The 22,601-nt window shown below is 38.1% G+C and overlaps 1 protein-coding gene across 3 annotated transcripts; it reads left to right on the top strand.

The window, feature by feature from the left end:
• Window positions 1–1,032: 1,032 nt before the first annotated feature.
• On the top strand, window positions 1,033–21,906 carry LOC115017612 (cullin-5). 3 transcript variants are annotated; one of them, XM_029446239.1, is made up of 19 exons: window positions 1,033–1,056; window positions 2,942–3,051; window positions 4,441–4,540; window positions 5,900–6,076; window positions 6,960–7,101; window positions 7,356–7,501; window positions 7,936–8,016; window positions 8,965–9,058; window positions 9,358–9,488; window positions 10,561–10,668; window positions 11,919–11,983; window positions 12,344–12,476; window positions 12,628–12,759; window positions 13,761–13,884; window positions 14,811–14,986; window positions 15,558–15,719; window positions 16,659–16,777; window positions 17,322–17,445; window positions 18,067–21,906. In XM_029446239.1, exons 1-19 carry the CDS (start codon window positions 1,033–1,035, stop codon window positions 18,259–18,261), a joined length of 2,343 nt encoding a protein of 780 aa, XP_029302099.1. In that variant the 3' UTR covers window positions 18,262–21,906. The 3 variants fall into 3 exon arrangements, with proteins under 3 accessions (XP_029302099.1, XP_029302100.1, XP_029302101.1); XM_029446240.1 differs by lacking the exon at window positions 1,033–1,056 and adding an exon at window positions 1,069–1,490; XM_029446241.1 differs by lacking the exon at window positions 1,033–1,056 and adding an exon at window positions 2,256–2,364.
• Window positions 21,907–22,601: the final 695 nt, after the last annotated feature.

Consider the following 22,601-nt stretch of genomic DNA (forward strand, 5'->3'; position numbering starts at 1 on the left):
TATTTCTGATGCGCTGTGGTGCATAAATAAACCAGGAGGTGGCAACAGATGTGTTGCTCTTCTTCTTCCTCATATGTGAACCTCAGCAAGGGTAGTGGTGGAGATAAACAAACTAATCACAATAAGATGGGGAACCGATTAGGAACTATTTAATTTAAATTAAAAAAATTATTAAATAGAAAAATAATTGTGTGAATAATTGTGTGAATATGTCTGTGAAAGAAATGAGTCCAGTGGTACGAAGCCTTATTGAGGGAAATTGTTAGAGAAAGTAGCTTGGTGTACAATATACGGTAAAATAAGTAAAAATAAGATATATAAAATGTAGTCTGATACAGTCCATCTTTATTGTAAGAAGTGTTTATTATTTGGAATTTCAGCAGCAAGAAGTTAATTTCCAGGGTTGGAAAGTAAATAAGTACATCAGGCATTACGTTACAAATCGGTGGTACTTGAAGTACTTTTGTTGAATACTTCCCTTTTATGTAGCCTTACTTCTACTCCTCTAAATCTCAGATCCAAATATAGTAGCCTACCTTTTAATCCACAACATTTGTCTGACAGCTTTAGTTACTTTACAGATTTACACATTTTCAAACCCTTCCTGTCAAGTGAAAACCAGTAGTAACAATTTGCCCAAATAGTCAAATGCAACAAACACATTAATGCAGCAGTAATAATAATCCAAAAACATCATATATAATATACATCATATACATTTGATTGCACAATGACTATTTTTACTTTTGATACTTTAAGCAGGACTACATTCTGCTGGTAGTCTAATACTCTTCTAATACTTTTACTTAAGAAAGGTTTTGAATGCAGGACTTTAATTGTATAGTCAGACCTATCTCTACAGCGCTGTGTGAGCTGGATAAAGATAAGTACTTTTACTGAAGTGAAGGATCGGAGTACTTCTCCCACCACTGCTCATTTCGGTGTGCACTGTGCAGGGTTCCCATGACCTAATCCTGAGCCAGCTGTAGCACCTGTCTCGCGAGATTCCGCGAGGTGATAAGTTGAAGAAACATGGCGACGTCTAATTTGTTAAAGGTAAGAAGCACTTGAATATATCGTATTTCCCATATTTGTGTGCAGATTTAACCTCTTCGTTTTCATATATTGTCACTATTAATGCCTATATGTATATATTCACCCTTGTGGCATATATGTGTATGCACTAACAGTGTAAATATATGAAATAAGTGCACAAATAGGTGCGCCTGAAGTCACAGTTGTTACCGTTGTCGTTGTTAAAGTCCGGTGTTGTATCGGAGACTGTTTCGCCAACGATTCATATCCCCCCTGCCTCAAACAAAACCCCAACATGTCTTCGTCTCTAACCAAAACCGAACCGTAACCGTCACCCCAATGAGGCATCTCGGCGACGACGAACCGTAGCCTGCCAGGAGCTGTACGGAGCCCTGGACCCGTCACCGGAGAGGGCTGGAGGGGACATACACTTCGACACAAGACACCCCTTATCAGTAATGCCGTTTCTTTGGGCTATTTGTTGCTAACATGCTAGCGCTTATATTCCGGCCAGCTAACTAACCGAGCTCGTCCCAAGATTATAAAATAAACCGTCTGTGTCCTCAAGGCCCAGTTACACATGATCTCTCCCAGCAGCCTGACAGGCGTTTACTGTGTGGACACTGGGGGGCTCAGGGCAGGGGGTGTCTTTATGTTGTTTGTGAGCCCCTAACCTAAGACAATTTCCTTTCATTATGTTATACAAAATTGAGTTTTTTAATCTTTAATGTCATGCATGTCTTAGTCTGATCAGTAGCGTGCTAAATAAACCCAGAGTACTCCTATTAGGATCATACATAACAAAGAAATACTATCTCTTGGTATTGTTTGAAGCTAGAAAATGTTTGGCATTTTTAGTTTTAGGTTATGTGAGTTGGCCAAGTGTTGGAGCACTATTATATTTGTTATGTAATTCTAAATTGAGTATCTTCTGGTATCTAAACTGTTTTGTGGGACAAGTAAATTGAGCTCCAATAAATTCTAATGGGCTTATTTCACTATTATTTGACATTTAATAGACTAAATCATAGGTCTTCAACAGGGGGTCCGCGACCCGAGGGGGTCCGCGGAGGTACTGCAGGGGGGTCGCGAAATTGTTTGTAGTTAAAGCACATGCCATTCACATTCCCTCCTCCGCTGTACTTCGCGAAGGGCGGCGACACACACCTACAGTCACGCCACACGCACCCTCCCTTCCCTCCCTGTAGCACGGACCTCTTCAAGCCTCTTCTATACAATATATACAGTAGGGGGTCCCTGCACCACGCTACGCCAGTTTGGGGGTCCTTGGCCTGAAAAACTTTGAAGACCCCTGGACTAAATGATCAGGTGGTTAGTTAATAAATTGTAGACGGATTATTCAATAAGGGAAACAATTGTTTGTTGCAGCCCTGCAAGGAAATATGTTTAAAAGGGTGCAGAAACGTTTTCCATTCAGTGGAATAAAGCAGGCATAAAACATGGCCTCTCGGATCTGGATACTGGATATGAAATACTGCTTTAAAGTAATTACTGTTATATATGATTTATTTTCTTTTTGTAACCCAACCAGTCAGCGAGGCTCTCCCGAAGTCTTGGCTAGTTACCAAGACTTACTATAGACTTATAGGCTTCAACTTAATATTAGATAATAAGAGATAGGGTTATATGAAAAGCATTAAAAACGGGCTAAGTTCATGTAAAATGATTTAAAGCTTTTCTATTGCAGTAACATTTGAAAATCTAATTAGCCTACTTGATCCCAACCCTTGGTCTGTCTTCAGTCTTTATGCATGTCTTTGTGAATCTCTGCGTCTCTGTCTCTGTCTTCTCTTTCTTTCTCTCCCTCAACACCTGCCTTGTCATTGCTGTTGTTCATCCTTCCTCTTCTTCCTCCCACTCCTCCCATCCCATATCTCTCCTCCAGAACAAGGGGTCCCTGCAGTTTGAGGACAAGTGGGATCTGATGCGGCCCATCGTTCTCAAGCTGCTCAGACAGGAAGCCGTCACCAAGCAACAGTGGTTCGACTTGTTCTCGTAAGAGATGCACTCTGCTCTGTCCCTACTTCCTTCTGTTTTATTTAAAGAACTGGTCCAATGCAGGATCAGAACAGCTGTTGCTGCTGCTGCTGCTCCCCAAGATCCTGCAAACAGCTGCCTTACTCTGAACAGACTGCTCACAAATCACAAAGTACTATTTTAGTGCATTTCAGCAGCACACACATGCAATCGATGGGCTTAGTTTTTACCAACAGGTGTTGTGCTTTAAGTAATCCCCACACAATGTCATACATTTGCAGGTAAGCCTTGAATTGTGTCCCACCTATATACTGGGATAGATACTGGGATCTTGTTTCCATAGCTGACGGGAATACTTTGAATGTTTTGAAGTGGGGTTGTATGAGGTACTTGATATTTCAGCCTCCTAAAATAAAGGGCAAACTAAAAAAATGTATATCAGTTTAAGTGCGCGCTATTTTTATAATATTCTCACCGCTTCACCGCATTACCTCTCTGACGGTGAAGTGAAGCGTCAGATCAGTCTCAATATTAATAAATGCACACAGAACGATTCACAAATGTATTTTGTGATATACTGTGTCTATGCTTTCTGACGGCAAGGTCAAAGATATTCTGCTGTATACTGCCGTCTTCTGTAAGTAATAGCACTGGCTATGGATAAGTACTTCATACAACCCCACATCAAAACATGCAAACTATCTATTTAATTGCCATAACTGTACAACTGCCTCTAACTATAGAACACTTCTTCTTCATCTTATTTTAATAGTCTCATTTATAGTAATTCTGTTCCATGCTTTGATGTGTTTGTCTATAAAATCGGATGTTGTGGTGTAGCTTAACATCATGAGGGAATTGATTTTAAAATGTGTGTAAAGAGACAAATTACAATGTTGGTGCCTGTTTTATTCAGCACAAAGCTGTCGCATCAGCTGCTTTTTCTGAGTGGAGCAGGTGTGAGGAGGATTAAATCATTGCTATGAAACATTTACAACTACAAAGCTGGATAATTAGTTCATGGTTTTTTTGATGGGGATTTTTTCCTTTTCCAAATTGAGGGTCTAGGGACAGAGGGTGTTGTATGCTGCACAGATTGTAAAGCCCATTGAGGCACATTTGTGATTTTGGGCTATATAAATATAATTGATTTGACTTATCTGACTAACCTTAAATTACACAGTGGGTAATGTGAAGAGGAAGTTGGTGATTGCTCTTTTTGGTATTGAGAAATAGGATGTTAGGGGGGGAGGGGAACAGGAACATGGAGTTTAATTCTCGCATCATCTCCTCCAAGAACTCTGAACAGATGGGTCAAGTATAAACCATGTGTTTGAGTTTGAGGATGCATAGTTTGACTTCTAATGAAGTTACTGATGTCCCATTTCCTTCATGTCTGTCCCCCAGAGATGTCCATGCTGTGTGTCTATGGGATGATAAAGGACCCGCTAAAATCCACCAAGCCCTCAAAGAAGACATTCTAGACTTCATCAAACAAGCACAAGCCGTAAGTTTTGTGTGTGTGTGTGTGTGTGTGTGTGTGTGTGTGAGTGTGTGTGTGGAAAAGTGTGTGTGTGTGTGGAAAAGTGTGTTTAGGTTGGCTCAGTCTTCAGGTTTGCTTGTTTTAAGTATTAGTAATCTCCTTTACGTTAATCTAATGTCAGCATGTTGCTGAACATCTTACTGTCAGAGTGAGGCAAAGAGATGTTTAGACAAACACTATAACATCAAAACAAACCAATGATATCTAGTATTGTAAACATTGTCAGGCCACAAGGTCTTTCTTTACAGTACTGGCTTCCTGTTCTGCTATTTATTTCTTAAAATATATTATAGCTAGTGTAACATGTTTTAGTAGTGTCGTAGCGTCCTATGGTTAGTTTAGCCTCTTGCTAAATGATGGATAGCCTCACTTTAGAGGACACATGTCAAAACAGTGGCATACAATGATACATTTATATTAAATCCACTTGCACTCAGTTAGATCTTTTAACCGACATTGGTCCTGATCGACACTACCAAATATTAATTCATTTTCAGAATTTAAACACTCTAAATGCCAGTTTGTTTACATAATGCCACTGTTGTCCCACAAAAACGTGATTATTTTATGTATACTAAATGCTAGTGGATTTGTTTTCTTCTCTAAGATATTTCAATGATTAGCATTGATTTTGCTGGATTGCATCAAACACATGATACAGAAGTAATGCTCCAGTGGAAACCACAACAATAACATGTATTTGGCTGAATTTCTGAATAAAAACCTCACATCCTTGCCAAACTTTGTGCCATGTGCATTAACACGACCAAAATGAACAGCACCTTTTACATGTATAAATAGTAACCATAAACATAAGAAGGACCACAATACAAACAAGCTTTTACTGTTACTGTGTTTTATCCTCAACAATTACATTGTGTGACTGCAGTGCTGTGAATACAGTCTTGTTTTATACTATAAAAGGATCCTAACCTAAAATATATCTATCTACTTATAAACAGAAGACCTACGAGTTACTGTGGACTGCACTGCGCTACAACGCAGATAGATTTCTAGGAAATTAAAATGGTGCTCATCACAAGTTGCACAGCGGTCTGTCCCTCAGGTTGCAGGATCTGAAATAGAAGAGATAGATATATTGTGGGCAGATGGAGGATGGGCGACTTTATTTAAAGCTTTACAAACTTTAAAATCGGTCCCCAGAGCATCCGCAGTCTTGGACAAAGTGAAGTTACTGATTGTCTAGATGCTGTCTTTCATTACCACATCTGCTTTAAACATGTTGCAGGGAACAAAACATTATAAGTGTTCATCTGTGGACTTGTATTATCTCACTTTTGCTGGCATGTGTTGCCTTGGCAGCGGGTTCTGAGCCACCAGGACGACACAGCGCTGCTAAAGGCCTACATCGTAGAGTGGAGGAAGTTCTTCACCCAGTGCGACATCCTGCCCAAACCCTTCTGTCAGTTGGAGATCACACTCATGGGCAAACAGGGCAGCAACAAGAAAACAAACATGGAGGACAGCATCGTACGTAAGGTGAGAGGAGGAAAGGCGTCAAGACTTGAAACTGAGCCACAACACGCACCAAGAAGAAAAGGAGGAGTAATGAGGAGAGGTGATGAGATGACATATAGGACATAAGAGGAAGCAGCAAGATTGAGAGGAGGTGAAAATAACTAAATGAGGAGAGCAGCAGGGGCAGGTAGGCACAACCTGTTGGACCATAGGTATGAGAAGCAGCAGGAGGAGAATACATGAATAGAAAAGGAGACTAAACAAGAAATGATGGAAGCCATCGGGATCTTTGTGTCTTTTGAGATATTAAATCATTAATTTGAGATATTAAATCATTAATTTGAGATATTAAATCATTATTTTGAGATATTAAATCATTATTTGCAGATACTTAGTCATTATTTTTTAAAACTAAGTTCTTATTTTGAGATACTAAATAGAAAGTTTGTCATTATAATGACTTACATGGTATTTTCAAGTTTTCATCTGATATCTTTTCTATAACTTGAATAGGCTACCATAAAAAAGTGACCGAAAATGATGAGCAACTGAATCAAGTTAACAAGACAGGAGACAATAACAAAGCAGGGCTGTTGTAAAAGAGAAGAGAAAAAGAGGATGTGAGAAGTGGCTCACATGGAGGAAAACATTATATATTGTGAGCAGGTCTGTTAGCCTAAAAAGTAGTCATGTCATGTCAAGTCATGTGAAAGTTATTTGAGGGGAGAAGTTGTAAGTTGTGGGTGAGGGAGTATCAAATAGCAGGAAGACAGAACAAGTTTGGTTAAAAGTACTTCATAAATAAATTGGGCAGGAAATGAACGTTAACTTATTATTTAACATTGTTGGTGCACTTGATACACATGTATTACTGCTCTTACCTGACCCTTAACTTTTTTTCCAGCTGATGTTGGACACGTGGAACGAGTCAATCTTTTCCAACATCAAGAGTCGCCTGCAGGACAGCGCCATGAAGCTGGTCCACGCCGAGAGGCAGGGGGAGGCCTTTGACTCCCAGCTCGTTATAGGAGTACGAGAGTCGTACGGTAAGACAGACAGTAATGGGAATGCAGAGGAACACAGAGAGGAACACAGTATTTCTGTAGAAACACAAATTGGTACAGGTACAGAGATTAGAAAATGTGTCCCTTTATATAAATCCCTACTCCTGTAGTCCACTTTAAATATTCAGGAGGTAGGAGGAATGAACAGAAAACAAACTGAATTAATACTAATTAAGAAAAACAACAGCAGGGAATGACCTCGTATCGTCACAATCTCTGTGCTTCTCTCCCACCAGTGAATCTGTGTTCCAACCCAGAAGACAAGCTGCAGATCTACAGAGATAACTTTGAGAAAGCCTACCTGGACTCCACAGAGAGGTTTTACAGAACACAAGCACCGTCCTACCTGCAACAGAACGGCGTACAGAACTACATGAAATATGTAAGCTATAATAATCCTAACACTTAGTACAAATACAGATTCATTTAAGCTATGGAATGAAACGTCCTCCACTAAGCCAGCCGTTTTATGTAAGTTGTGGTTAAAACAGACAGATGGAGCCGGCTGTGTTGTACGCTCGTCCATCTTGATTACACTCATAAATCAAGGCTCCAGAGCCAAGGTGAATAATTAATGGAAACATGCAAACTGGCAGATCGTTTTGCCGACCACATTTTTGTCTGTTGTACATTCAACAGTTTTTTAACACGTGTTTTTTGTGTAGGTTAATATATTAGAAATTGCAAAAATGTCGAAATGAGTTCCACCCTAATTTAGCATTAGGCTGAATCTTGTCGACAGATACAAAAGCTGTTACCTTGGGTGTGAGTATGAGTTTTGCTTTGTATAACCTTGATTCTGGTGTTTCCCTGCAGGCAGACGCAAAACTGAGAGAAGAGGAGAAGAGAGCACTGAGATATCTAGAGACACGTCGTGAATGTAACTCTGTTCAAGCAGTAAGTGTCTCTGACAGGATCTGAAGTATCAATACTAACTTAAGTTTCATGTTTCTTTCATTTCCCTAATGCCATGCCAATTTAATTTGTCTGTGTTTTCAGGTCCTCTTGTCAGACAACATACAGTTCATGGGTCTAGAACAGCACAACAAAGCTGCTCATCCATATGTTTATATTAACAGTGGATTGAATGACTGTAATGTGAAAGGGGTGGCTTGTAGAGAAGACCTCACAGAGAATTAACAACCAGCTCTACAGAGCGGTTTAGTGTCTTTCGGCTCATAGTTTTGGTTTTACAGCCAGAATAATTCTTGTTTTGGTTCATTCTCACTGTTCTTATGGTTTATAGATGAAGTGCAATCATGATTGCAAACTTTATGATAATATGTTAATGTTGTGGTTACAGCTCATTGCTCGTAACCACAACTCGTTACGTATATATATATAATATCTAGAATCTAGAATAAATCTAAATATATATATATATATATATATATATATATATATATATATATATATATATATATATATATATATATATATATTTATATATACCGTATTTATATATATTTATATTTATATATATATATATATATATATATATATATATATATATATTTATATATACCGTATTTATATATATTTATATTTTTATATATATATATATATATATATATATATATATATATATATTTAGATTTAATCTGCCTTTTTTGTTGTTGCGGTTTTACAGCCTCATCACAAACAAACCAGCGTGAGTGAAAAGTCACATGGACTCACATGTCAGATCTGCTGATTGTCACATGTAAATCTGTGTCTCTTTCACTTCAGTTAACAAACATTTTCTGAAAGACTGACCTTCCCGGAGTCTCATTAAATGATGTGATGGCTGTTTATTTATGTGAAAGTTTCCCTTATGGTGAGTCTTTGCTTTGTGTGTCCTCACAGCTTATGGAGTGTTGTGTGAACGCTCTGGTGACCTCATTCAAAGAGACCCTCCTAGTTGAAAGTCCAGGCATGATTAAACGAAACGAGACAGACAGTAAGTATTGCTGCACTCACAGCAGTGACATGTGATTTTTATTTTATTGTACATGTAGGATGTCAGCCTTGTTGGATTTAAAGGAGACATGCTCTGTTTGAAATCGCATACTAACACACTTTAACTGGTACATTTAGCGATAGCCTTAATAACTTTATATTCAGCTGAGCCCACACACACACACACGACAGCAACTGTCCAACAGAGAGATATAAGATAGTCCACAAAGCACCCAGTATGTCTCATGTCCCGTGTGTAACACTGATTCCTTCCCCCACCACCCTCTCCCCCCTGAGCAGAGTTGCAGCTGATGTTTTCACTGATGGACAAGGTTCCCAGCGGGATCGAGCCCATGCTGAAAGACCTGGAGGAACACATCGTCAATGCTGGACTAGCAGACATGGTGGCTGCTGCCGAGACTATCACTACCGTACGTGCACAAACACACACTTCAACAATTACTCAGCTCATCTCCTCAATCCCATGTTCAGACCAAGCTTCAAGTTATTGATTGTCATACGTCATATTGTCGTTGGCAATGAAATATTTTAGATTTTCAAAAGATACACGTGTGATTAATTATCACCGAGTGTTCAGATCCTTTACTTAAGAAAACATACTAATACCACACTGTAAAACACTTCACTACAAAAGTCCTGCAATCAATCAAAACCTTACTAAAGTAAATGTTTATCAGCTAAATGTACTTAATGTATGAAAAGTAAAAATGTTCCTTGTCAGTGTTTCACTTTGATTTAGTGGTGGAGGAAGTGTTCAGATCCTTTACTTAAGTATTAAAAGTAGAACAATGTCCCCTGCCACTGCTATACTACTATATATTATATTATTATTAATATTAATACATTAATGTAAACGTAGGATTTTACTGCTGTTGTTGGTGGAGCTCATTTTGAACAATTTACTTTACTGATTATTGTCATTATGGATTAATCAGCTGATTATTTTCTCCATTAATCGACTTGATTGTTTGTGAAAATAGTGAGAACACAATGACTCCAGAGTGACACCTTCACAGTGTTTGTTTAGTCCAACCAACATTCAAAACCTCAACATTATTACTAATACATAACAATTATTAAAAGGAAAATCAACAAATCAGTTGAGAAGCTGGAACCATGAAACGATTATCTCAAAGGTTGCTTTTAAAGTCCAACTCTCTCTCCGCATGTCTTCTCTGCAAAGATCTCACTTTGTAAGTTTTCTAAAACTGTCAGACAAATGAAGATACAAAGTACAATATTTCCCTCTGAGATGTAAAAGAATTGAACAATAATTTATAAAATAAAAACGTAATCCCAGAATGGACACACATGTACAGTAGATTGTTTATTGATTTCTGGGGCAGCAACATTTAGGTTGAATCCAGAACTCATAGAGAGAGGACAAGCGGTGTGTAGTGAACAACACTGTAGCAGACCAAAGTTAACATTAGAGCTTTCACAACTTGTACAGTCGTTTCAAATGTGTGTGTGTTTGTCCAGGACTCTGAGAAGTACGTGGAGCAGTTGTTGACTTTGTTTAACCGCTTCAGTAAGCTGGTAAAGGAGGCCTTCCAGGACGACCCTCGCTTCCTCACGGCAAGAGATAAGGTTTGTTTTATCCGACCTTTTACTCCAAACCAACTAAGAAATATAATTATATGTGCTCAGTGCTAAAGTCATTTGAGTTTATTCCTGCTCACATTTTATCCAAAAATATCTGTAATTGCATCTTTAATGAGCAAAGTGTCAGGGTCATTGTTTGATCAAAGCCTACACCTGTCAGTGTTCCCGATGATCTGGCTTTGATAAAGGGAGAGTAAAACATCTGTTTGAATGAATAAGTGTCAGGTTTTATTACTTACTTATTTTTTAGCTTAGTAGTAAGAACGTTTTTTGTTTTTTTATCGCTCCCCTCTTCACCTTCTTTGCCTCCTCCGTCAGCAGGGTTAGGTTTCCACAGTTAACATGACTCTGGTTGTCCCACAGTCTGGGGATAGCTGCTGTAGCTGTGTGCTCTCTGGGAGGCAGTGATGCAGGGTATATGTCTCAGACTTTTATTGTGAAAGGAAGATTGCGACCGAGAGGCAGACAGAGTTGCACAGTGAAAGCGAGACTTAAAGGGAACCAATCTAAATGCTGAAGGGTTCATTATTCTACAGCCATTACGTGGTGCAACATTTACTCCATCAGGTCAAAGCTAAAATGTTGTTTATTGCTACTTTAAAACCTGATGATTTAATTATCTATCTGTTTTATTTGTGTTGCCTTTGTGAAGCACTTTGATACAGGGACAGTGCTCTATAAATAAAGATTATTATTAATACGATGCTTATTAACTTTATTAGGTGTTAATAAGACTATATAAGTGATAATTACAGCATCATAAACACTTTTATTATTATATTATAAGACATTTATAAACACTTATAAGCAACTTGTAAACATTTTTTTGACTGCTTAAGAACGTTAATAAAAGTCAACGTTAAAAGATTCTGTAATTGTACAAATATTTGTACTATTTATTTTCAAAGGCCAGTTTGATATGTTTTATAGAATATTCTCTTAACGTTTGTAAACAGTCTATAAACTGTTGCTTATAAATGTCCTATAATCTAACATTAAACGTTTTATGATGCTATTATTAACACTAGTCTTATTAACATTTAATAATGTTAATTATAAGGACTTTTATGGGCGTTATTACCTGTTATTAATGCTTATTACAAGGACCTTATATAAAGTGTTACCGAACAGTCAATTATTTATTATACTTTGATTAATCGAAAGCCTAACCAACTGATTAATGGACAATGTTAATCGTTTCTTGTTTGGTCCTCACATTTGTCCTTCCTCTGCAGGCTTACAAGGCTGTTGTCAATGACGCCACAATCTTCAAACTGGAACTGCCAACGAAACAGAAAGGGTGAGTGGAAACATCTGCTTTGTCCTTGTGGATGTGGAACGACCCCGCGTTATGGTCCAAAACCTTTTGATTAAAACTAGTCACAATGTTTAGGTGTGTATGTCGTTGAAAACTCCTAAACACATATTCGATATTGTGGGAAACTATATTCAACATGTTCCACCAGTCAGTCATTAACTCAGCGACAACGTGAGAAAGACAGGATGTGCTGGATTTATTGTAGCACAAGATAAAACAACATCACTGTAACATGGACTCGACATCTTTTCATCATCGTTTCAAGCTAAAATTGTAATTGAAAAATAAATATTGATTATTGCCCAGCTCTCTGTAATTGTGCGCGTGTGTCCATCCAACCAGTGTGGGGATGAAGACTCAGCCGGAGTCAAAGTGTCCTGAGCTGCTGGCAAACTACTGTGACATGCTGCTGAGGAAAACTACTCTCAGCAAGAAACTCACCTCGGAGGAAATCGAGCTCAAACTCAAAGAAGTGGTGAGTCTCACTTTTAGGCGATCTGTTTTCAGACCACGTCCCTTTCGCTTTCTCTTTTCCCTGGACTCTCACACTAACTTCTCCTTGAAAGTGCTTGAATCTTACTCCTAAAAAGGCTGAACGAAGCTGCTTTTATCTTCTCTGCTTGTAGCTCTTGGTGTTGAAGTACGTCCAGAATAAAGACGTGTTCATGCGTTACCACAAAGCACATCTGACCAGGCGTCTGATTCTGGACATTTCAGCCGACAGCGAGATTGAAGAGAACATGGTGGAGTGGCTGAGAGTGAGTTACACTTTTCTTTCAATTCTTTGTTAATTACAGACCATTAATCCGCAGTGTAAGAGCTGTACTGTAAACTCCGTACCAACATTGTACTTATCTTTGGGGAATACAAACATTTCTTTCCATGAAACCCTTTTTTCTATTTAACAAACTTCTTAAGTGCATCAGTGTTTAAAGGGATTGTTCTGAAGTGTTAAAGTGGGGTGGTATGAGGTACTTATCTATAGTCAATGTATTACCTACGGTAGATTGAGGTCGGCACGTCCCCAGTTTGGAGAAGCAGACAGGAGTTACGGCACAGAAGCTAAGCAATGTACTGCTGTGGACGAGGACAGCAGCTCAATGTATTTTATCCTCCTAAAAAAGGTAGAAATAGTGACTTTTAATTAGAGAATGTATATGTTAGTAAATTAATTATTATGCATTTATGTTTTGGGGCATTTTAAAAACTTGAACAAGACTTCAACCAACATGTGGCTGAAAATGAACGATAATTACAATTTGGCATTTTCTGCTCAAATCACTCAAAACAATAACAAAAGATTCATTTTGGCGACATCGTGAAGCAGCTGGACTGATTCTCCTGGTTAGGATTCCTTCACTGTTCATCGTTCAGGAGGTTTTTATCGGGAGACGAATTATCCGCAGCGGTCTCCTTCTTTCCAAAACAAACGGACCTGGAGGTTAAACCCACAACGCTCTAGTTGTTTAGAGACTTTTCAATGCAGAAATTTTCCATTTCTTACCTTTTTAAATGAGGAAATATCTGGTCAAAGAAATAAGAAAAAAAACACCAAAAATCTGATCAAGAGTTTAGAATTAATTTCTCCTCTGCTGTCCTCTTGTCGTGTGTGTGTGTGTGTGTGTGTGTGTGTGTGTGTGTGTGTGTGTGTGTGTGTGTGTGTGTGTGTGTGTGTGTGTGTGTGTGTGTGTGTGTGTGTGTGTGTGTGTGTGTGTGTGTGTGTGTGTGTGTGTGTGTGTGTGTGTGTGTGTGTGTGTAGGAAGTAGGAATGCCTGCTGATTATGTGAACAAGCTGGCAAGAATGTTTCAGGACATCAAGGTCTCAGAGGATCTCAATCAAGTCTTCAAAGAGATGCACAAACACAACAAGCTGGCACTGCCAGGTAACACACACACACACACACACACATTCATTGATTGTTTTCATAACGATGTAGTGGAGTGTATGTAGAGTATTATGTGCCTGGCAAAAAAGAAACAGAATGAGATTTAAATAGTTGGGAATAAAGCCAAAGTATATGTGCTAATGCTAGTAGTTTGGTTTATTCTCAATATAATGTTTTTTTACATTTATTTTGTAATTTGAGAATAAAGTTGAAATGCTGAGAATAAAAGGGAAATACTGGTTAGAGAATAAAGTCGAGTTTATCTCTAATGTTTTCCCGTATGCCTGGCCCTAATACTCTTACGTAGGAATGTCATAACAACAAAGACACCATTTATAAAAATAAATACTAAACTTCAACAAGGCACGCTGCTGGAGGTGGTTTTACTTTATCAAAATCCAAAACCACATCAGTTCAATGTAAACTGATACACAGAGCAATACAAGATTGGAATTCACTCCCTGTAAAATCTCACCCAACTCGTGCAGTATAATCCAAGTCTCATTTATCCGGTCTGATGCTCACTACTTTCCAAACACATGCATTTTCGCCAAAATCTTTGTATTTAATAGACTTCCTCATCATGTCCGTGTGTGTCTGGACGAGTAGCGCCCCTGTGCAAGTGGAAGGTTTTAGTGAAAATGCATGTGTTTAGGAAGTAGTGAGCATACGACTGGATCACTGAGACTAATACTGCAGAAGTTGTGAGAGTTTATAAACTGAGGTTTTGATATAGTTTTACAGCTTTAAACCTCATTAACTTCAATTCATCAAATATTTGAGTTTCTGATACACAAATGGTCTTTTTGTGAGGGAAGTATTCTTTGAAATGAACACGGAGGGTTTTGAGGACTTTCCCATTCACAGTTTAATTTTGATGCGTCTGTGTAACTAATAAAGACTTCACCTGATTTTTCCTACAGCAGACAGTGTGAACATTAAGATCCTGAACGCTGGAGCGTGGTCACGAAGCAGTGAGAAGGTCTTTGTCTCACTGCCCACGGAGCTGGAGGACCTGATCCCTGAGGTGGAAGACTTCTACAAGAGGAATCACAGCGGTCGCAAACTCCACTGGCATCACCTCATGTCCAACGGCATTGTGAGTGAGCTGTAAAAGCAGAGTTCCTGCTGCCGTTAAGAGCCAACATCAGAATGTCCTGCAGCTAACTCTCTGAGCCTTTCTTCTCACATTTTACTCACTGCGAGTAAGGGAGAGGGGGGGGGGGGGGGGGGGGGGGGTGTCCTGAATCAGAACCGAGACGTTGCAGTTTCATGGCATGCACTGTTACCACTGGGCTATCAAGATGCTCCCTGCGGCCTCATCTTTCACTGCAATATATAAAACACCTCTATGAAACGGCACAATCATGTGGTTAGACATGTGACCTCAACGTCCACTGATGTAACCTTCCTCACATTAATACATGAAACAATCAACACTGTCATTACGTCAATGCCGTCTCCTTCTACAACGCTATAATGATTTCCTGACTGGAGAATTGGCGCTACCTACTGGTTATCTCCATTAACAAACTCATATTTGTAGAATAACGATAGTGGATTGAAACAAGCATTAATATTTGTGATGTATTTAGATAGAAATGTGGTTACTGTGTCACCACACTCGACTCCTCTCATCTTCTCCTTTGTTTCTCCTCCACTCTACTCAGATCACCTTTAAAAACGAGGTGGGGCATTACGACCTGGAGGTTACGACGTTCCAGCTGGCCGTGTTGTTCGCCTGGAACCAGAGACCCAGAGAGAGAATCAGCTTCGATAACCTCAAGCTGGCCACAGAGCTGCCTGACGCAGAACTACGCCGGACACTCTGGGTCAGACCGAGGAAACATTTTAAATGCTTTATTTCAATGCATTACAACACAAGTATATCATATTAAGATAGTAAGGAAACACCACTCAGCCAGGTTACCTGTTAATCCTGAGATAAAACATTTTGACAGCAATTTTTAAGTAAGTCTGCCAATCATTGACCCAGCAACAGTCCGGTTGTAAACATACTCAAGTATATATCACTAATCTACATTCATCTTCTAGCTCACTGATATTTGCACGCAGGGACTGCTAATAGATGAGTTCATCAGGAAAAGCTTCCTCTACGCAGGGATGGAAGACGTATTCCTTTACTTCAGTAAAAGTACAAGTACCACACTGAAAGTACTCCACTACAAGTAAAAGTCCTGCACTCAAAACCCTACTTTAGTAAAGGTATGTAAGTATTATCAGCTAAATGTACTTGAAGAAAACGGTTTTCAGCTCTGTGACGAAGCATTTTCCAGCTGACCCAGGAGGCTTTTAAAAGAGTTTATTTAGATTAAGAAGTAGGAGAATGTTAAAGCAACACTTCATCCTTCAGTTCATCACAAACATTCAAAATCAACACATCTGGAGATACATGGTTTTCACTGGACAGGACGGGGATGATGAATTGTAATCTGAAAAATAACTAAAGCTGTCGGAACAAATGTAGTGGAGTAGAAGTGTAAATTGTATAAAATGGAAATACTCTAGTAAAGTAAAAGTATCTGTACTTAAGTACAGTACCGAGTAACATTCCACCACTGCCTCTATATACAGGTGAAACAGAACACATTACGAAAGATATGAAACCATTAAGGCATCACACAGGAATGTGTGTGTGTGTACTTGGTAATTCAACACCAATGCAGTCATGTTGTACACTCCTTTATAACTTAAGTTATAAAACACCATCAGTTCTTAAGATTGACTTGTACTCTCTTCTCTGTGTGCAGTCTCTAGTGGCCTTCCCCAAGCTGAAGAGACAAGTGTTGTCTTATGACCCTCCTGTTAGCTCGCCCAAAGACTTCACGGACAGCACGATCTTCTACGTCAACCAGGAGTTCTCAATCATGTATGTTATAAAGCTAGGGCGGCAACTATCTGATGAATCTTTCCTTAATTAATTGATTAGTTTAGCCAAAGCCAAAGATGACCTCAAATGTCTTGTTTGTCCACAACTCAAATATACTCAGTTTACTGTCAGAGGAGTAAAGAAACCAGAAAATATTCACATTTAAGATTAAAAAAAAGTTAAAAATAAAAAAGTTATCGATGTATCACAATGGTTGCAGATTGATTTAATAGTTGACAACTAATTAATCTTTGCAGCTTTAAAAAAAAAACAAATGTTGATCCATGATTTTATTCAGCTAAGAGATGTATCTTAAACAAGTGTATCTACAAAGGGTGTCATTAGAACAGCATTCTATAATATATCAAATATATAAACTATAAAATAATATTTATGTACTAAATATGTTTATTCTTATTTCCAAATAAATAAACCAGCAATTTCATGAAACACAACACAACTGTGCACGTGTTTAACCACCACCTCACCAGACGTTGCATTTTAGAAAATGTGTGATATTGAGAGTCTGTGTCTACTTTCTCAGCAAAAACTCCAAAGTCCAGAAGCGGGGAAAGATCAATCTGATTGGTCGGCTGCAGCTGACAACAGAGCGAATGAGAGAGGAGGAGAATGAAGGAATCGTTCAGCTCAGAGTACTCAGAACTCAGGTACCAACATTCATTTTAAAATACACATCAAAACACTCACATTGTCCTCGAGGATTTTAACTGGAAGAAGAACAAATGAAGTTAACAGTAAACACATAACAAACTCTTAATGTATACATTTTTCATAAACACTATAAATGAATAAATAACCTCAATAAATATTACATGTTCGTTTCACTTATTTGATTCTACCCTTTTAACCATAACTGTTGGACATGAACTTAAAATGTATCATTATATATTATACAACAACTACAAACCCCGTTACACACAACCCAAATATCCACAATCCGATACAACTTATACAATTACTACTAACCCTTCCTCATCCCTAACCCTCTTAAAGAAATATATTGTATTGATTAGTTTTTCATTCCACAAATTCATGCATTTATTGAACTTAATAGAAAAAAGTGTTTTTATTTCTGAATAATCGTTTTATCTCGATTTAAGTTTTTTCACCATCGTTGGAAGCCAAAGTTGTAATTGAAAATGAAATTGATTCGCCCTAATCCGAAGTGTAAAATATGAAGCCAGGACATGAGCTTGTGTTTAGGCTCCACAACACAGTTAGTAGAGCTTGTAAAGATGTAACATTTGCTTATTTTGTTTCTCGTCCAGGAGGCCATCATCCAAATCATGAAGATGAGGAAGAGAATCAGCAACGCCCAGCTACAGACGGAGCTGGTGGAGATCCTGAAGAACATGTTTCTGCCTCAGAAGAAGATGATCAAGGAGCAGATTGAGTGGCTCATCGAACACAAGTACATAAAGAGGGACGAGGCAGACCTCAACACCTTCCTCTACATGGCCTAGGCAGCGAGAGATAGTTTCTTGCTCTGTTTTATTTTACTCCTGTTCTGCAACTGGCGCTTTAAAACCCTGCGAGAGGAGAAGGAACAAAAGGATGTGTGTTGAAGGATGAGGAAGAGCATTTTCAACAAAAGTATTTTTTTGGTGTTTGTGAGACGCCAGTGTGTTATCGAGGTGAGGGTCGATTCATCGGACTGTCTGTCCCGCTGCCCTCTAGTGTCGATCAGAGGAGAGGGACGCCGCCTGCCAGCAGCTGAGATGAAAAGAAATAGACATTATTAAATTAAATACTTCCTGCCTTACTTTGTCAGCGATGGCCTGCAGAGGAGGAGCTGTGAGGAGGGACGGGAGGACAAATGTAACGAGCTGATATCAATCCTTCGCTTTCACTAAATGACATAGGTGCACATCTTAGCGGCAGCCATTTTGCATCCCTCCTATTCTAAATTTGTCTTATTTTTTGAACTGGGAATGCAAAAAAAAAGCTGCAGGTGAAAGCTGAAAGCATTGAGGAGGAACGGACACGTAGAGAGAGATGAGTTAAAACTACCGAGGAGTATTTTGCCAAAGTGTGTGTGTGTGTGTGTGTGTGTGTGTGTGTGTGTGTGTGTGTGTGTGTGTGTGTGTGTGTGTGTGTGTGTGTGTGTGTGTGTGTGTGTGTGTGTGTGTGTGTGTGTGTGTGTGTGTGTGTGTGTGTGTGTGTGTGTGTGTGTGTGTGTGTGTGCTTTCAACAGCATGCTGCTCTATGATTTGTTTTTGAAGGATCTGTCACACTTTGTGTCTGTGTCTGAGAACGTTGGGAAATCAAGACCAGCCACCATTTAAATGCTGATGTTTAGTTTTTTCTGCGAGGCTGTACTGAATAATACATTTACGAGAAAAACACTCACAAATTTTAGAGAACAATTGTTATTGGCAGACAACCACAACGCTGACGCATGCTCAAAGGGGATACGTCGCCACATACAGGCGACCAAATGAAACTGAACCGTTACTTTAAATAAAAGTGAATATTTCTCTGGGTTTAAAGATTGTTGGACACATTTGGGATAATGTAAGAACACAGCTCAACAAAATATATAACAGTTCTATTCCTTTTTAACATTTTAATGTGGAAAATGTTATATCGTTAACGTCACGGTTTTTTTGTTTTTGTATTTTGCTTCACAGAGAGTTGACAAGTGTTGTTTGTGTGTGTCCTCCACTTTCCAAAAGAAATTTGAATAGCACATTTGTTAAAGCAACTGAATTACTGTAGTCACAGCGACATCGTGTGGACTTTCACACGATGTCCCTGCGTTCTTGCTGCTGCTCAGACATTTAATATATTTTGGGTTTTAAATAATTCCTACAGCAGCTCCTCACATGTTCAGGGTGAATACAGGGTCTGCTGCAGAAACTATAATGCAATGAATCAAAGGAAAACAAGCTGCTGAGTCTAAACAAGATTATCAGTTGAGAACAAATCAGCGCTTTATTCTGCATGTCAAAAACACTGCATTTAAAAAAAATGAGGCTTCATCCATTTCAAATAATTTGTCACACATGTACTGCTACCAGTTAACCCGGTGAAGTTATTCTGTTCTGCTCTGATTTAGAATTTCCTGTAGAACTGAACATGAGAGCAGCGAGGAAAAGGAAAGACAACAGTGAATGTGTGGGATTCATTTCTTTTATATGTATTCTATATTTATGAAGAATGTTACTTTCTCGGTCATTTGAAATGTTTTGTTTTTGGAAAGATGTAAATTCATAGAGCTGACACAGTATTTATTAACTCTCTCCTGTGTTTCAATTTAACTTTAAAGAAAAGAAAAAACAGCCTAATTTAATTCACTTTACACTTTTAATTATGATTAATTTTGTCCAAATGCTGAAATAGCTTTTCACTTCCTGTGACTACAAGACCCGGATGTTGGTAATAATCCCATATGCATTTGACACACTTCAAAGCCAAAAGAGTTGTCTTTTTATTATCAACTCTTTTCTGAATGCTTTTTTGTTTAGTTTCATTTGTTTTGCTAAATATCTGCCTTTTACCTGAGATGAAACAAACCCCCCAAGTCAATCACATTATGCAGGTTTATTCTCTATGCACAGACGCGGCTCAGTTTTGCAGATGATGTCCTGTTTTTAAACTTTAAACATCCTCGAGTCCATGAAGCACAGTGAAATGAGAAAGTTTGGACTTTTTGAATGTCAGTAATTCATCTTATTTAACAGCTTCAAACGGATAGTTTGGATGTTGTGAAGTGGGTTGTGTGAGGTACTTATCCATAGTCATGTATTTCCCTACATGGTATGTCCAGTTTGAACAAACAGACAGGAGCACCAACACAGGAGCTAAGTGATGTGCTGCTGTGGACGGGGGCAGCAGCAAAACATATTTTAGCCACCTTTAAAAAATCAATATCAGTTTGAGTTTACTCTATACTTAAAATATCTTCACCGCTTTACCTTATCTTGGAAGTTGTTATCTACGCCGTCTTAAACGTCACTTGGGTTAGTTCCGATTCACCAAAGTGGTACAGTAACACAAACCAACGAACCCTCTGAGGCAGCGGCAGACCAGCAACTCATGTGGAAGGATTCTGCATAGATATCTCAAAAACTATTGGAAGTGCTGCCATAACATTTGGTTCAGACATTCATTGTTACCAGAAGATGAATATTAATAACTTTGATTCCCTGATTCTTTGCATGTGAGCATGGCGACGTTAGCACTTAGCTCACAGCAAGGCTGTGCCAAAGTACAGCCTTGCTGAGCTGTTACGTGGCTGTAGACCACACATTGACAAACTAAATCCAAACTGCTCAATCGTCTAACCGTTTTGGTTTTTCACAGCTTTGAAGTTTTGTAAACTCTGAATCTTATTCAGACTTACTTGAGCCCATAATTGTCCCCGAGCACCTTTAACTTTTGTTTTCCAACTTCAAAGGAATCTTGGGTGAATCTGACAAGAGACTTGCACTCAGTGGCCCCTTTTATAAGGCACACCTCTACAATCTAGTTTGTTTATTTATATTTTCAATGCATATCAGGATCAACAGTTCAGTTTATACAACTCAAGCCCCATTTCTGGACATGTAAATGTACATAAGTAAATACCTCTATACTTTGATAGAGAGATAGTGATAGTCATAATAAATATTTGGTAAAAAATACTTCCCATAATAATGATATTAAGAAAGAAATAAACCAAATAGAATAAAATAAGCGATAACAATACTGATATTAAAATCTATGGAAAAGGTTATTAGTTAAAAAACACAATTTTTATAAATGAGTTAATAATGAATAAACAAAACACAATTTAAAGTAAAAGTGAAGTTTAACACTACTATACTTTTCGAAAGGGTATAATGTTTTACATGTAAACCCTGAGTTAACGTTTCCTAAAAACAACCACAGAAAACACAACAAAGATAAACTCTCACAAGCTGCTCACCCGTAAGACACAATGTATGAATCCATATTAATGTACATACCCCACTAAGACCAGAGAGAACAAGAGGAATAATATCATTTTGGAGCTCCATAACATGGTTAAAGATAAATCCTAATTCTAATTCTTTGTATTATAGACATCATAAAAGCAGAACAGTTGTCTGTACAGGTGTAATTAATAAAGGTGGCCACCAAGTGTATGTTACTGACTTATGGTTTATTTTCTTTTTTTCTTGTATTGTAGTAGTACTCAACTAATATGTCAATATTTCTATTTTTTAAAGTTTGGTCATCATATTGAAAAGGGCTGAAGGCTGATTATTTGACTGACATTGCAATGGTGATATGACTCCCAAATAAGAGGAAATTATCATTTTTGCATCATTATTCTCATGTTCATTGAAAAATATATTAAAATGGTCAAGGTATGATCTTTGTTTTTGAGGATTAGTACCAAACTAAGATTTTTTTAAGTCTGTAAAATATGGTTTGTAGGCCAGGACATCTCTGCAGCATGATGTTTAATTTAAAATGGTATTTTAAAGCATATTTTGCCTTTTATTAACAAATATTCTGCCTCCTGCGATTTGAATATTGCAGAATTCTGATAAATTGTTCAGCCCTTATACTGAATGATGCCTTCAGCCACAACTTCATACAATCATGTGCAACAAGATGACAAAATGACTTCTTGGCAAAACTTTAATCGAACAAAGTCTGATCATTACTGAGTCTGAGCCATAATGACGCTTTAAACACAAACAGAATATATTTTAACTTTTTTAACTAAGTATTTAGGCTACAGCAAACGAAGGTGTCCCTTCCCTCCATGGTAACTTTTTACATTTTAAATATAATTAAATGTTTAACTTTTTTTAAATACAGCTACTTGTCT

The sequence above is a fragment of the Cottoperca gobio genome, chromosome 13 (genome assembly GCF_900634415.1).
Source record: "Cottoperca gobio chromosome 13, fCotGob3.1, whole genome shotgun sequence".
In the NCBI taxonomy this organism is placed as follows: Eukaryota; Metazoa; Chordata; class Actinopteri; order Perciformes; family Bovichtidae; genus Cottoperca; species Cottoperca gobio.

Excerpts from the sequence above, each read along its gene's own strand:
- LOC115017612 (XM_029446239.1), top strand. The coding sequence starts at position 1,033 with ATGGCGACGTCTAATTTGTTAAAG. Across the intron at positions 11,984-12,343 it reads CTGCCAACGAAACAGAAAGG|TGTGGGGATGAAGACTCAGC; the intron begins GTGAGTGGAAAC and ends CCATCCAACCAG. Across the intron at positions 14,987-15,557 it reads ACCTCATGTCCAACGGCATT|ATCACCTTTAAAAACGAGGT; the intron begins GTGAGTGAGCTG and ends CACTCTACTCAG.